The sequence below is a fragment of the Paramormyrops kingsleyae genome, chromosome 13, assembly GCF_048594095.1.
Source record: "Paramormyrops kingsleyae isolate MSU_618 chromosome 13, PKINGS_0.4, whole genome shotgun sequence".
NCBI lineage: Eukaryota > Metazoa > Chordata > Actinopteri > Osteoglossiformes > Mormyridae > Paramormyrops > Paramormyrops kingsleyae.
In genome coordinates this window covers 10,387,102-10,403,258 of record NC_132809.1, presented here as the reverse complement: position 1 = coordinate 10,403,258, position 16,157 = coordinate 10,387,102, and the positions used below count along the sequence as shown (strand labels likewise).

The 16,157-nt window shown below is 44.2% G+C and overlaps 2 protein-coding genes across 6 annotated transcripts in view; one reads left to right on the top strand and one right to left on the bottom strand.

The window, feature by feature from the left end:
* LOC111842594 (pleckstrin homology domain-containing family A member 7-like) overlaps positions 1-8,083 on the top strand; it is a 90,068-nt gene extending 81,985 nt beyond the window's left edge. For all 5 annotated transcript variants that reach the window (XM_023809344.2, XM_023809337.2, XM_072698169.1 and 2 more), the window contains 6 exons: positions 1,974-2,156; positions 2,396-2,529; positions 3,061-3,203; positions 5,034-5,149; positions 6,435-6,479; positions 7,170-8,083. In XM_023809344.2, the coding sequence (XP_023665112.1) occupies positions 1,974-2,156; positions 2,396-2,529; positions 3,061-3,203; positions 5,034-5,134 (561 nt within the window). In that variant the 3' untranslated portion in view covers positions 5,135-5,149; positions 6,435-6,479; positions 7,170-8,083. The remainder of the gene's footprint in view (positions 1-1,973; positions 2,157-2,395; positions 2,530-3,060; positions 3,204-5,033; positions 5,150-6,434; positions 6,480-7,169) is intronic.
* A 4,312-nt stretch (positions 8,084-12,395) lies between these two features.
* Positions 12,396-15,821, bottom strand: c13h11orf58 (chromosome 13 C11orf58 homolog). The gene is made up of 5 exons (XM_023809320.2): positions 15,663-15,821; positions 15,205-15,285; positions 14,591-14,651; positions 13,995-14,104; positions 12,396-13,074 (listed from the first exon to the last, which is right to left on the bottom strand). Exons 1-5 carry the CDS (start codon positions 15,717-15,719, stop codon positions 12,871-12,873), a joined length of 513 nt encoding a protein of 170 aa, XP_023665088.1. The 5' UTR covers positions 15,720-15,821; the 3' UTR covers positions 12,396-12,870.
* Positions 15,822-16,157: the final 336 nt, after the last annotated feature.

The window sequence follows — 16,157 nt, the reverse complement described above, 5'->3', positions numbered from 1 at the left end:
ACTCTGTCTCCACACACAGTCCATCATTTTACTGGCTAATGTGGTGCTGTTCTGGACATCACATGATAACCATGAAGTTCTGATAGCTAGGCCTTGTTGTGTCATTAGCGACTTCACAGTCAGAGGTGTTGAATTATAGTCCCATTGACTTACAACCGCATGATTTACTGTCACAGATTCCAATTAAAAAAGCTGCTTATATGCTTCTAGCTAGCTGAAAATCGCATCGATTATGCATTATGACTAACAAGTGTGCGCTTCATAATGCCCAAAGAGGTCATTATTCAAAAGGTTTATGTTTACAGTATTAATGCTCTGTTTGCATTTACTCCAAGTGTTTCTGCACAAGCTGTGTTTGCACCTTTTAGAGTTCTTAAGGAATGACTTGTTCTGGTCGTGCTTTGGGGAGATGTCGTTTTGGTACCAGTGGGGGGCGTCAGTGAGCCTAAGCATCTCGGCCCTTTTTGTTTGCCTGTGCGGCCTGGTACCACGGGGAGGCAGAGCAGTCGATGGCTTACAGCTGTCCGAACATCTTAACGCACCTGACCTCACCTCCTGTGTGTTGTTCGGTGGACGTCTCACTAACGACTAGGACTGTCTGGCGTGACCCCCCCCAGCCTGATCACTAACCGCACGTTTAACCTGCCAATGGAATATGGAAGGCACAAACTTGTTTTAATTTTTTTATGTAGATGTTTGCACCTAAGGAATAAATAAAGCACTTTGCTAATGAATAAACGCTGGCCGTGTTCTTTTCATTGCCGCCCTTCGTACGAATATGTATTAGTGATATTTCTGTAGTGTACACTTTCGTTACGTCCAGCTAGCGCCGTAGTGCCTGGAATGTTTCGTGTATTTTCCGGCCCTTCTGAAGCTCCCTTTGGAGTGACGCTCAAGAGCTTGAATGCCTGAGAGCCTGATTCTCCACCGCACCAGTGTCCGTCCCGTTTAGCCATTTTTTTTTCTATGTCTGAACATTTCGGAATGCATGTGTGTGGTATGTATGCTGAGCTATCCGTCGGCATGTACGTTTCATGTATGTTTCATGTACGTTTCGGTGTAGTCTGGTGAGGCTAATTCACAGCCTGATTTGTCATTTGGATGGATTTGTGAGGTTTTCAATAATCATCCCATAATGCATCCTCTTCTTCGGGAAAACAATGAGACTGATTTTGGCTCCGTAGATATTTGCAGTGTTTGGCATTTCCGGTCTAGAAGCTACAAATCCAGACAAAGATTTTATTTCTTACAACCAAGTGACTGTGACTTTGTAGCTTCTGAACACTGGATATCCGCTGTCTGTATGTACAAGTAATATACTGCACAGTATTCCTTAGTGTTAAAGAATATAGTTGGTATATTTTTATATTGGCTCATGCTCCCAACATGCATGATTCAATCCTGCCGGTCATACACCTCTATGCATGTGCATGCAGTCTTCCTGAGATGTGCAACTGACACACAGCTGAAGTGTCAGAGCAGCAGCGGGGGTGTCGGAGTGGACCGCCTTCAGCACCCACAGACCGGGGGGGGGTGTCTGTGTACCGCTGGCCGCGCCCCTGCGTCTTGAATTGGGTGGTGGGTGCTGCTTTCTCCGCCTGACCGTGGTGACTGGTCACACAGCCGCTTTTCACACTGTTTCTGCTCTGCATGTTGGGTGCTGGGACTCTTCCAGGTGGATTGGGTGTGTATATGTAACGCCCCTCTGTGGGTCTGCTTTGCAGCTTCTCCAGTCCAGCCACAGCCGAGTGGGATCGACCAAAGAAACTGGGACATGAATCATAGACTTATTGTCCATTAACCGTCAGACTGAAGTCAAACATGAAGCCACTGCCAATGTAGCATTGACACTTCTTGAATTAAGATATTAATTGCCGAGTTCTGTTGTGAGGGACTGAACACGTCTGAGGAGAGGCTGGAGAAGGTCAGGTGTAGGTGAAGTAACTGTGCTGTATCTGCCTGCCCTGTCCCAGTGGAGACGGGAGCAGGAGTTCGACTTGCAGTTGCTGGACCGGGCGGTGCAAGGTGAGGAGCAGCACCCCGAGAACCAGGAGCGCCAGCGCTCGCATTCGGACGAGTGGCTGGTCATGAAGGACAAGCCCTCGCGGGAGCCGGACCAGGAGCCTCTGGACTACAGTCTTGACCTCACCCGCGAGGTATGGACCGCCACTCTGGTGTGAACATGGCGGGCTTCCCTGCTCAAGAGCATCTTGCATGTACCATTTTAAAAACATTATTTTTATGTTTACTTGTGGTTGACTTTATCGTGGATCGAGAACCTGCAATGTGAATAAATAAGAACAAATGGTTTGGAAGAAGAACTTCCAGATGAAATGTAGCATGTAAGGTGATAAATTTAGTGGTGAGCTGCTGACCCAGAGCCCCATCCCTGCAGCTCTCCAAGCCACAGAAGGTGTCCATCCCAGAGCGCTACGTGGACTCAGACCCTGAGGAGCCACTGAGCCCACAGGAGAAGGAGGCTCGTAACCGCAAAGTTGAGCGCATCAAGAGCATCCTGGCTAAATCCAGGTAGCCAGTTCCCCTGTCCTTCACACTTCAGTATTTCAGAAACTTATTGTTGAACAAGTCTACAGGATGTATGATCACACACACATACACACACACACACACACAACATATATATATATGATGTTTAAATGATCTTTAAGTTGGTGCAAAAACTTTGATGATATGTCTGTCAAAGTATGTTAAAGTTATCCCACTATTTGCAGAAACCATGCAATATACCCCTGTAATTTTTGACTTGGCCACTAGGACACCTTAACTTGTTGACTTTTTTCCACAAATTTAATTAAATAAATGAGCTGGTGGTGAAATTTAGTTTTTATTGTATTACTGTAAATTTGCATATGTTCTAATGTTAAACTTAATTTTTCTGAGCAAATATACACTTAGTACCCAGATAAATAGCTTTAATCATTTCCTCTGGCTGCCTAAGACCTTTTCACAGCACTACACATATTCCGTCATACCATCCTTGGCTTTATTCATCTGCAAATCCGTCAGACTGAGCCTGTCTGCCTGTCTCTCCCTTCGCAGTCTTCAGAAACTCCAGCCGCCGATTGCGCCGTTGAGGCCGGACTTCGTGGACATGGACCAAGCCTTGCAGGAGCAGGAGCGCATAATCACCATCTCTTACACGCTGGCGTCGGAGGCCTCGCAGAGGAGCAAGGAGGTGGCAGGTGAGGTGCCTCCATCGCCCCACCGTGTCGCCACTGGCCCCACCGTCTATATTCCTCTTACGAAGACGCTAAAAGTACAAAATAGCAGCCCCCCCAGCACTCACTCAGAGGTCAGACAGGAGCGCCATAATTTACACAAGACTTTCCTGATTCGGAACCAACATGAGCTTCCATTAAAAGCCAGAGCTGTCACCCTTTAACTGTGGTACACATGTTGATGTCTTTCTTTGTCATTGATGTTACTGTAATGACAGGTTCTTTGGTTCCTTTTTCTGTCCCCTTATACACATACATCTAGTTGGTTTTTGGGCAAAAAATCCCTTTCATTTGACTTTGGTGTTGATGAGGCAGGACACTGGGATTCAGAGCAAAAATGTTTAAGGCTTTCATGACCTGCTTCTGTCGGCGGCATCTCTGTGTGGTTATGCTTTGTGTGGTTTTCTGTAGTTACACTGTGAAAGTTAAATGGGGATTATACAGCATGTCCTCTTAAAAGAGACGGAGAAACACTTTCAGCTGTGGACGTTATTCTGAGACGGTTCAGTTACTTGTGTTGCTACCCTCAATGCCTGTGATCAGTAATTTTACTAGCATTCGCTTAAAATCTATGCTAAAATGGAATATGACTAATTGTGATTCTTTTATTATTCCACCTGTGTTTACTGTTTGTTCATTATAATTTAATAATGGACCAAATTGAGCATTTTGTCAAGAGTTCAGGTTTTATTTTCCAGATCAATTCACACCACATGGAAGTTGAGCCACGTGAAACAGTCCTGGATCATTCAAAGAACTCTGTCCCAGATCAAATAAGCACCTTTATATAATTAAAAAAAATAGAATCACAAAGTATAAAGTAAGGTTTAAGCACCTCACTATAATACTATGTAAATTAAATTGATTGATCAATAAAAATCATAGTCGTGAGTTGTGAAAAACATCAAGTTATGGCCTTTGAAATTCAGATTTTCACACTGATCCTTAATGGTAGCGACTACCGGAGCTGCTGCATACTGATTCTCGCTCGGTCCCAGCTTTAAATACTCTTTTGACACTTGTAAGTCTTGCCTCTCTTCACGCTGACAGCTATGAACCGCAGGTGTGATAAATACAGCTTCATGTCCTTTCAAGAACGCTGGCTGGAGAACAAAGGCCCGGTGCGGCAGGAAGGCTCATCAGGATCCCTCTCTTACCGGCCGCACGTCGCTCCCGATTAGCGCGGCCCTCGTGCGTAAAGACGCGTCTAACCGCACGGCGCGTCTGATCTTTCAGATGGGAGGAATCTCACGAAGAGGCCGTTTTCAGAAGCGATCGATGACCCAGTTAAATTCTGCGCGGGCCGGGCTCGCGGTCCCACGCCGGCTCTTTGAACACACTTGTGAACCGGCATGAAAGAGCTCCTGAACCTTTTTCATCTTCGCTCGTGCAAGATAGGTGGAGAGGCCCCTCTCTCCCTGGCCGAGAGCGGCCCAGCGAACGGCAGCGGCGGCGTTCAGTTCACCTCTTCCCCTCCGCGTTTAAAGTCCGATTTACCTGATGATACCTGAAGGTGGTATTTTGAGTTCAACTTAGCCCCCTGGAGGATGTTTCCAAGCATTGCAGGTGGATGTAATGTGAGATTGCCGAGTGTCAGGGGGGCGTCTAGGGAACCGGTGACCACAGCGCAGCGTTCAGTAGCTACCAGGGAAAGGCAGTAACAGATTAAATACACGGTGCCTGGCATTTAGTGGCAGAGGCGGCGGGGAGAATATAGGCTGCGGGGCGGGACAGGTGCAGCCGTCCCACTAACGGAGCCCTGTTTCTGTATGTGCCCCCCCTCCCCCCATCCAGTGCCACAGCAGCTGTGCAGTTCCTCAGCCCCCCTTCCTGGTTCTGCCACGCAAACGGCGCGACCCCCCCTAAGCAATGGATTTCACTACACGTTTGTCTGATAGAGAACAAACAAAGTAAGCCGTGTTTAACACAGCAAATGTGCTTGGAGCTTCGCTAATTGTCCCAACATCATGTTGGGTGGGGGTGGGGGGGGGGGGCTTTGCACCTCACCGCTGGCATGCTCACAGTCGGCATCCTTACAGGTGGGTGTAGGCGAACTTGGCACCGGCGCTCACCATCCCACCATTACTTCTCAGTTAACGAGGCAGTGTGAATTGTGTGCAAATTGATTCTGTAACTGAGCCAGCTTGGGGGGGGGGGGGGCAAACAAAAACAAACCGAGAGGGTGTGGAAGACAACAAACACGATAAACATGGTGCATTGTGTCTAATTAACAAAGAGCAGGTCTCCCTTGCTTCCACGCCTTGGCGGCACAGCTGTGCTCCAGAACGCCAATTAGGCTGCCATCTGTAAGCGAGAACGGCTCCTTCCATGGAGTGCTGAAGGCAGCCACGATTGGCTGAGTCGTGCCGTGCCGTCCAATTGGTTAACAGAACCGCGCAGTGCTGCCTGGTTACATGTTAAACTTCACCCATGCCACCTCCAGCTGCTTGCTGAACCGCACTCCTGTCCTCCCTGGGCCGGGGGCTGGCCGCGAGGGGGTTCAAAGGTCCCCCGTGCCAGATGATGTCATCATCTGCGCAGCAACACGGTCCATGTCGTCCAAACTCATGTGGCTATACAGCGGTACGTGTGTGGGTCCCGTCCCATCATGTTCTGGTATCGCTAGCCCATTGCCAGCTCCCACCGCCATTCATCTCAGCGAAAGCCCCCCTCACCATCCCCCCCGCATCTGTGTGCCGGGCTGGAATGACCGCATGTTGGTGTTGGTGTCCCATGGGTCAAAGGAAGCTGTACCAAGCATATACCGCACTGTCAGAATGGCAAAAAAATCATCTGATCCCACCTGCTTTATAGAATCAGATGTTCTGATGAAGCTGGTCAGACCATGTCCCAGCTTCACATGGGTTCTCTTTATCAGCCACGATCCCTTTCGTGACCAGAGGTGGGTAGTTCAGGTCCAGAGAGTATAAATCCAGACCCAGATTTTGTTTCACCCAACCTGTTGAGTATGAAAAGTCAGTCATATAGTACTCAACTGATTGGTTGAAACAAAATCTTGGTCTGGATTTTTAACTCTCTGGACCTGAATTACTCACCTCTGGTCGTGACCCTAAGGGGGCAGCCTGCTGTTTCCCGCGTTGTCCTTCCTTTGATAAATGTGGAGGGGAGAAAGCGTGCTGATTACGGGCTGTAGTGTTTAACTGGCACCTCTTTTTGCTGTGATTCGCCGTGCAGAGAGGCGGAGTGGCGGGGGCGTGTACCTGTCAGCGGTCTATTAAGGTACCCCTCCACTTTTTTTGTCGGCGTCTCTGCTCAGTGCCGTGTTTTGTTGTCGTGCTGATGTCTTTCTCATCTCATTTTTCCCCACCCATATCATATTTCTGTGTCTGGGTCCTTATAAAGTGAAAGACTTATAAAATGAAATGCTGATTATGTCGAAATTTAAAAATGGGAAATACAACAAAACGTTTTATAAGTATGTGTAACCTTCATGTACCTTTTGTAGGTCCGTATTTCTTGGATGTACTCTTAAAAAAAAATGGATACTATTCTGTAGCTTTTCCACAGTCGGGAACAAGCAGTGTGATGCCACAGTTATGATGAGCAGAGTAATGTGCATGAATGACCAGATGGGCAATCGAGGAACAAAACGCTGACATTGTGTCTGAAACACATCAGAATCTGACAGATCTGATCGTAATGTCGGACTGGCAAGTTTCATGGTACCTCATACATTTCATACTCTTCGGGTATCTCTAGCAACTTTTAACAGGAGAAAATTCCTTGGTCATACATTTTGTTATTCTCAGTTCACATTGTGTTTCCATCTTCGTTCATATTAGATCAGAGCGATTCCTCCCCCCCCCCCAACATATCCATGAGTCTTCCATGATGTCTGTGTGCTGTTGACAGGGCCGGTCTGACCTTTGACCCCCTTTCTCTGCCCCTCTCAAACTGCTTCCCTTCCAGCCAAAGCCGTGTCACAACACTGAGGTGCTACCACACAGGGACCAGACGTGATGACCTGGACTCAAGAAGTCAGAAGAACTGTGTCGGGCTGCAGCATTAAATCACCTGTAACATAGATCCTTTATTGCAGAGCACTGAGAGATGAATAGAAGACTAGTTTTTGTAACACTTTTTAAATAAAAAAAGAAAAGGGAAAAACAAGCTGAAATTAAATATTTTGTAAAGGAGATCCATAGCGTGGCGGCTGCTGTGAATGTATTACTGTCAACATTAATCTGTTTCATACTTAATATTGCACTTCTAACATAAGCTGTATTGTAGTGAAGATTTGAAACACACCATCGCCTCTCGTTATATGGACAGAAATTTGACAGAAAAATCCAAGGGAATTCTAAGGCGGAATTATTCTGGTGAGCTCGCCAGGAAATTGGAAAAAAATACATATATTTCATCATTTCTTCATTTCTATAAATGAGTATATTCATAAAGTGAAAAGAGTAAAATATTTTTGTTTGACCCAGCACTGCCAGTTAAAGCACCATCTTAGCTTGCTAAATGAATTTTATTTTTGCTAACAACACTGGGATAAAAAAAAAATAATAATAAATAGTAAAAAATAACTTAATCTTTAGGAAAATTTTCTGGAGGGAAACGCAACGCAGAATGGGTTCGTAAAATGCAATTTGTTAAAAACTGTAAATTGTAAAGAATTAATCAGATATTTTTTGCCTCATTAAATATTTTGTCATACTGTTGAATCCAAATGTATTATAACAATATCTCTTGCCTTGTAGTGGAATACAGGAGTCTCATGAAAAAGCTGTCTTCAGATATGGTTTCTCATCTAAGAGTCATTTGTATACAATTTCATGTATACAGGTAACCAATAAAGATGTAAACGCTTGGAAAATTCATTTTCTGAGGAAAGAAAAGTGGTGGATATAACCTGGGGCTTCATTATGTTGGACCTTATTTCCTGAGTAGAAACCAGATGATTGTTTTAATCACATGACTCCCGTGTTATCTGGCAGGAACAGGATGGTCATTTCAACCCCCCAGAAAAATGTTCAGCATTTCTTACATCAGGGGTTCTCATTTTTTTTTTGGGTGGGGGGGGGGCTTTGGACTCCTTTAGCTGTCTGGTGGTGTCTATGGACCCCTTCTCAGAATGTGTTTAAATGCACCATCTAACAACTTTGATGTGACATGAAATCTAACAACTTTGATGTGACATGACCATGCCTGTGATTGCGGTTTTTGACAAAATAACAGGTACTGCTAGTACTGCTGTGGTTTATCTACACTCACCTAAAGGATTATTAGGAACACCATACTAATATGGTGTTTGACCCCCTTTCGCCTTCAGAACTGCCTTAATTCTACGTGGCATTGATTCAACAAAGTGCTGAAAGCATTCTTTAGAAATGTTGGCCCATATTGATAGGATAGCATCTTGCAGTTGATGGACATTTGTGGGATGCACATCCAGGGCACGAAGCTCCCGTTCCACCACATCCCAAAGATGCTCTATTGGGTTGAGATCTGGTGACTGTGGGGGGCATTTTAGTACAGTGAACTCATTGTCATGTTCAAGAAACCAATTTGAAATGATTCGAGCTTTGTGACATGGTGCATTATCCTGCTGGAAGTAGCCATCAGAGGATGGGTACATGGGGGTCATAAAGGGATGGACATGGTCAGAAACAATGCTCAGGTAGGCCGTGGCATTGAAACGATGCCCAATTGGCACTAAGGGGCCTAAAGTGTGCCAAGAAAACATCCCCCACACCATTACACCACCACCACCAGCCTGCACAGTGGTAACAAGGCATGATGGATCCATGTTCTCATTCTGTTTACGCCAAATTCTGACTCTACCATTTGAATGTCTCAACAGAAATCGAGACTCATAAGAACATAAGAACTATACAATCGAGAGGAGGCCATTCGGCCCATCGAGCTCGCTTGGGGAGAACTTAATTGAGAACTCAGAGTTGTTAAAATCTTATCTAGCTCTGATTTAAAGGAACCCAAGGATTCAGCTTGCACTACGTTATCAGGAAGACTATTCCATACTCTGACTACACGCTGTATAAAGAAGTGCTTCCTTAAATCCAGTTTGAAATGTTCTCCCGCTAATTTCCACCTATGGCCACGAGTTCTTGTATTTGAACTAATGCTGAAGTAACTATTCGGTTGAACAGCATCCAAACCTGTTAGAATCTTATAGACCTGGATCATCAGTCTCCTTTGCTTGAGGCTGAACAGATTTAGCTCAAATAACCTTTCCTCGTATGACATTCCTCTAAGACCAGGAATCATTCTTGTGGCCCTACGCTGCACCTTTTCTAAGGCCGCTATGTCCTTTTTAAGATATGGTGACCAAACCTGTACACAATATTCTAGGTGAGGTCTCACCAAGGAATTGTATAATCTTAGCATTACCTCCCTTGACTTAAACTCCACACACCTGGAGATATACCCCAACATCCTATTGGCCTTTTTTATTGCTTCCCCGCACTGGCGAGAATGAGACATGGAAGCATCAACATACACACCAAGGTCTTTCTCATAATTAGCTACCTTTATTTCAGTAGGTCCCATAAAATACCTGTACTTTATATTTCTGCTCCCTACATGGAGTACCTTACATTTGTCTATGTTAAATTTCATCTGCCAGGTGTCAGCCCAGTCACTAATTAAATTAAGATCCCGCTGTAGCTGCTGAGCCGTTGGTTCAGTATCTGCTACACCACCCACCTTGGTGTCATCTGCAAATTTCACCAGTTTACTGTATATATTGGTGTCTATATCATTTATGTAAATTAGGAACAAAAGTGGTCCTAAAATTGAACCCTGCGGTACCCCACTATGAACGCAGGCCCACTGTGACATTGAGCCTCTTATTACTACTCGCTGCTTCCTATCCGTTAACCAGTTATCAATCCAGGTCGCTACAGTTCCTAAAATACCTGTCGCTTTGAGTTTAAGTGAGAGCCTCTTGTGGGGAACAACATCAAAAGCCTTTTGGAAATCTAAGTAGATGACATCATAGGCCTTCTTATCATCAACTTCCTGAGTAGCTTCCTCAAAAAACTCCAACAGATTTGTTAAACAGGATCTACCATCAGACCAGGCAACATTTTTCCAGTTTTCAACTGTCCAATTTTGGTGAGCTTGTGCAAATTGTAGCCTCTTTTTCCTATTTGTAGTGGAGATGAGTGGTACCCGGTGGGGTCTTCTGCTGTTGTAGCCCATCCACCTCAAGGTTGTGCGTGTTGTGGCTTCACAAATGCTTTGCTGCATACCTCGGTTGTAACGAGTGGTTATTTCAGTCAAAGTTGCTCTTCTATCAGCTTGAATCAGTCGGCCCATTCTCCTCTGACCTCTAGCATCAACAAGGCATTTTCGCCCACAGGACTGCCGCATACTGGATGTTTTTCCCTTTGCACACCATTCTTTGTAAACCCTAGAAATGGTTGTGCGTGAAAATCCCAGTAACTGAGCAGATTGTGAAATACTCAGACCGGCCCGTCTGGCACCAACAACCATGCCACGCTCAAAATTGCTTAACTCACCTTTCTTTCCCATTCTGACATTCAGTTTGGAGTTCAGGAGATTGTCTTGACCAGGACCACACCCCTAAATGCATTGAAGCAACTGCCATGTGATTGGTTGATTAGATAATTGCATTAATGAGAAATTGGACAGGTGTTCCTAATAATCCTTTAGGTGAGTGTACATTCATAGTTGAAGAAAATGCTATTTATCAATCCAAGTTCATGGACCCCTAAGAGGAGTTCAGGTTAAGAACACTTGTCTTAGACAAATATTTTGATCTTAAAATCGTCCGTTTTGTGTTAAACTTGAATTTTAATTGAGGTGTGTGCATATATATATAACCTTTTACAAATTACAATTACTCAGTATTATTGTGTTGTTTTAGGATTTATCTGAATCAAATGAAGAATGTTTTTTGTTACCTCCGGTTTAGGTATGAAGTTCTGCTTTGTTGTGTTAAATGTCAAAAGCTCAGCATGCATTGGTTTCACGATCAAGGACATGGGTCCTGAGGTCCAGATAAAATCTTAGTTTGAATCCAAAAGGATCCTACTGATTACAGTTGGCATTATGCAAACTTAACTGATTGGCTGGATGATCTTGAATTTAAAAAAAAAAAAAGATTGCCTTTTCATTTAACCTTTTCTTCTACTAACTAGGTATAAAGGGAGTGTGCAAATTTCCACATCATAGTTCCAAGGATTCCCTTTGAACATTTTATCGACTGCCCTGACCTCTATACACTTCATTCTATTATTTGAAAAGGGATTCTAACTTTAGCAGACTAAAGAGGTGAACTTTCAATACAAAAAGGTAGCAGAGAAAAACTTTGAGGCACTTCTTAAGTTCAAAGGTTTTTCATTTAAAAGAGCATTTTTAATTTCGTGTATCTATATTCTCCTCTGTGAAGGTAAGTTGTAATCATGTGTTGGTATATTTACAGGAATTTCTAGCCGCCTTGTTTTTCCTTTTCACTGATCAGATTGTAACTCGCACAGTACTGGTGTCTTAACCTCATTTCCTCCAACAGCCATTGTAGAAATACATTGTCCTATTCATTGCACAACTAAATAATTGTTAGCATTTAGAAATAAGCTGGAGCGATTTCTTTGTAATTTGTATATGTAAATGCAGGGCACATGAAATTATGTATGATTTCAAAACTCTCAGCAGTGCTACCGGCATTAAAAAAAAGGGGGAAAAATGATCACTGCAACAGCTCAGCATAATTTAATTGGTTAAGGGCAAATTTTGCTCCTCCAATCAGCACGCTCCCTGACTTCTCTGGGCAATATCTTGAGTCTTTCCAGTACCACCAAGGTACATCAAAGTCAACCACTCATGTGCTTATTGCCCATTAACTGTATTAGCAGTGGCTGAGTTTGCATAATCTGACATGACGGGAGCTGAATGCAGATGTGGCCCAAAGGATGTGACCACACCACCCCCAAACCCCAAGTGAAATCTTATTACAGTAGAATATCAAGACATGACGATCTTGCTGTTGGAAATACCTACATCAATCTACATCTTTCTGACAGCAGGGGGCAAAGTGACCCATGACCCCAAGTTGGGGCAAGTGCATCCTCTCTTCTGCTCATTTTGCAATAAATGAGGGTTGGTCCTCCCCCTGTAGAAATCCACCAAAGATTTCCCACAGAGAGCTGTGGTTTTTCCATTTTTATTGATATTCAGCTGGTGCTTCATACATTTGTTATTCTCCACTCTGGACTTCAAAGAGAATTTAAAAGGCATATTATGCTAATTCCACCCTGTTCCGTTAAATGCAATGGATACCAAGCACATTAATCCATTACAAAATATTCCTCACTTGTTTTCAGAGAAAGGTTTAAAAATAAGTTACAAAAAAAGTTTTAAAAAACTATTAAGCAGTTTTCCCCTTTTTGAGATCCAGGCCACAATAGTTTGGAAAAAGGGAAGTTACTTTCCAAAGTACAGGCAAGCTTTACTCTTTATTGGAACAAGAACAACCAAGCTGTGTATTTTACTTTAAATGAAAAAAGGGGGGAAAAAAAAACACTGAAGACATGGCCAAATCATTTGGTGAAACTGTCCGGACGAAAGAAATATACAAAATGAGTGGAGTGATTAAACCCCCCTCCCCACCTCTGTCCCTGAGTTAAGAGGACTTCACGAATGCCATTTTGAAAACACGCTTCTGTTCCTCTTTTCTGCCATCTGTACAGTCCTGACTCTGCTCCTGATCGCCAGCCTTTGATTCTGTTGATGGTTCCTCCTCTTCCGCTTCTTGGCTGTCTGTGGCCTGGGCCTCTGTGCTGTCTGTCCTCTCTTCGCCTTCTGTGATCTCTGCTGGCGAGCTGGACTATAAGTCACAGAGTCGAAGGAGACATAGAACTGCCGTCAGTAGCTGTCGGTCGCTCTTATGGTCTGCATGTATGCTTTCCGCCCCCCCCCAGGACTGATCACCGCATGCAACTATCCAAACCCATGAATCCTTATACAGGGTGCTGTTGAGGAATGCAATCATTTTGGAGTAGGAGCTGAGCCCTGTGAAGTCTAAGGAACATTGGCAAGTAGCTCTGGAAAAGACAGGGGTCTACACTCAGTACAACAGCTAAGCTCATTCAGGGATAACCATAATAGCCCCCTTTGAATAGATGGATGTATATGACAACACACCTACAGGACTAACATTTGGAAAGTCTGTTCATTTCCACAAAGGAAATTAAATTTTGTTTAATGATTTTTGGCTCTCCCAAATAACTGGCCTGAGCAGTTCTGGTCACCGAAAGGCGATGAAACATCAGAAATAATCCAGTCAAAGATTTTTCTTCTACTTCCAAAAATGGCCAGAACATGACTCATAAGGACATTTGTGTTCCTCTGCTGAGACAATTCAATTCCAGGTAATTTAGTTGTGAAAAGCTGGCAGGGAGATCACAGGTGTGCGGGAACGGTAGTTCAGCACAGGGCCCTGGAGCTTATATTTAAAATGAGTCTTGACAATAAACGCTCAGGGGTGGGGGGGAAGGCAAGGCCTGCAGCTCGCAGAAGGCTCCGAGTCGGACATGAAACAGACGAGGAAAAAATATTATATAAATTCACAGGGAGAAAAAAAAAATACTGTGAAAAGGCCCTTTGTTATAAAATTACCCAGAAACCCCAGGTCACGGGTATTTTAGCCATCTTAAGGGAAAACGTGGGGCTGGCTAAGCACCAGGCCAGGACTGAGCCATCCGGCTGAATGGTCCCTGGGTCCCATGAGTGCAACCCTCCCCGTACCTCGCTGAATCCCAGGCCACAGTGCCTCCTGTTCCTGCCTGACAGCTTCCCGTCCAGACCCTGCTGGTACTGTTGCTCCAACTCAGAGTTCATCTTCTTGTCCTCGGCCCCTAGTGGAGCAATGTTAAGAGTACATCACTTACCTACTGCATATGAAACTACAGAGGCAAATGCATCCAGGCAATGTGATGGATAAATCGAGGCAGCCACATCAACTGAACTGGTTTTTATTACAGATATTATTCAGAAGTCTGAAGCTAATATCCCCAAAATGGTAGATGTTATCAAAACATTCTAGACACCTACTTGAAAAGCTCAATTTTAAGCTGCATATCAACTCACTCAGAGCCAAAGACTTTATTGCAAATTACAGCAGACTGCCACCAAAGATGCACTGGGCCAAATTAAGCATTTATTACAACCTCTGGGTGTAGAGTTGGGTAGACATCTTTAGGTGATTCAAAAATGTGTTTAAAGACCAAAATAGAAATATCATTGGTTTCTGTATGCTATGAATAACTTTACTGCTATTGAGTTGTTCAACAAGGGATATTATCAGCTCTGTCAAGGTATGCACAGTGAGAAAGGCTGTTCACCTGTCCTGAAGTTTGAAGTTGACTTGTGATCTCCAATGACGAGGCGCCCGGTGTGCTCTTTCTAATGGAAAAATGAATCCACATGTAATCATTCATGAGATTTGTAAATAAAAAAAATGAGTGTCACTGACAATGGGTACAGCGCATATTCAGTAGCCTTCCTGAACTTGATCAGCATGAATATAATACAGCAAGCAAGCAAATAGGTTCTTATGTGTACACGTGTGGAAAACGACATTTAATGTTACAATTAAAATACCATTCTTTTTTTGCATATAATTGGAAGGAATTTACAATACACACAGCGACTTAGGCTTTTGTACACATAAGTGAAGCGGATGGCCTTGGGTTAATTATGAGATGCAATAATTAACTTTATCCTTAGCGGAACCTTTCATATAAGGGCAAATCAAAGCAGAGTCTCAAGGCTGTGAGGGTACGGTGGTAAACATGCTGCGTATGCGAATGTTACAATGAAACATTGATGAGTTCGCTTAATGAGATCTCCATCAGCCCTCAGCCATGGCAATTTAAGATCATGCCCAGGATCATGGCAGGTTTTGGGGGGGCAAACTAATGACAACATCACGTCAGAGGCAGCATGCACGGCGTACCTTGCCAGCGCCCATCAGCCGCAGAAACTTCTGTTTCCTCTCGTCGTTGCCCAGATCCGCCGATTCCCACGCAGTGGACGCCTGCATTACGGGACACGGGAACACGATGCATGCACCCCTTTGGTTAAAGCTTTAACTGAACACGGTCAAACAGCTCCACTAGTTACCTAAGCAGCGACCTGACACAAGCTATCACTCCCCTCTGGGTAATCACACTAGTCGTATTAACGCTAGTTAGAACAGAATTATTTTTAAGTAAACCACATCAGACAATGAAATGCGGATTTAACGTTACTGGGCCACTTGATGTTTAGTAAGTGGCCTGCTGTAAATTAAAAAAAAATCACCGTCTGCCTATGAAAGGAGCCGTGAGGCCTGCTAGGTGGCTAACGCCAATTACTAAGCTAGCTACAATTTGAGCAGTTTATGAAAGCGGCGCGTATCGGGCGAGGCAGTACTTCGTGTGGCTCAGCCGGCCTTTTCGTCCCATGCGGATGATCCCCTGCAGAGCTCATGTCGGGTCCCGACTTTACCCTCACCCGGACACCCTTATCAATCTTTACACTTTCTTGCTGCTCGGGCTCCGTGGAGAAATTAGCCCGCGGGCTGCATTATGGGAAATGTAGTAACGGCCAACATGGCGGCAGTTCGAGTGCTGACCGGAGAATTAGGGATGCGCTGCTTCGTGGGGAAGATGTATGTAGATATGATACCAAGTAAACGCTGATGCAAATTTAATAGCAGCTTTAGCTCGATACCTGACAACTTTTTAAAAATGTGTTTTCCTGCTCACGTTTGCAACTATACTTATGTAGGTAACCCTCAACTATTCCCAGTTAAGTGACACTCTCACTAGGTAAGTACGTGTTGAGGTTAAAAGGCAGAGCTATATAGATTGAACTTGAAAATAAATACCATATGTTGTTTTTTTATTATGCAATTTGGCAGTGATA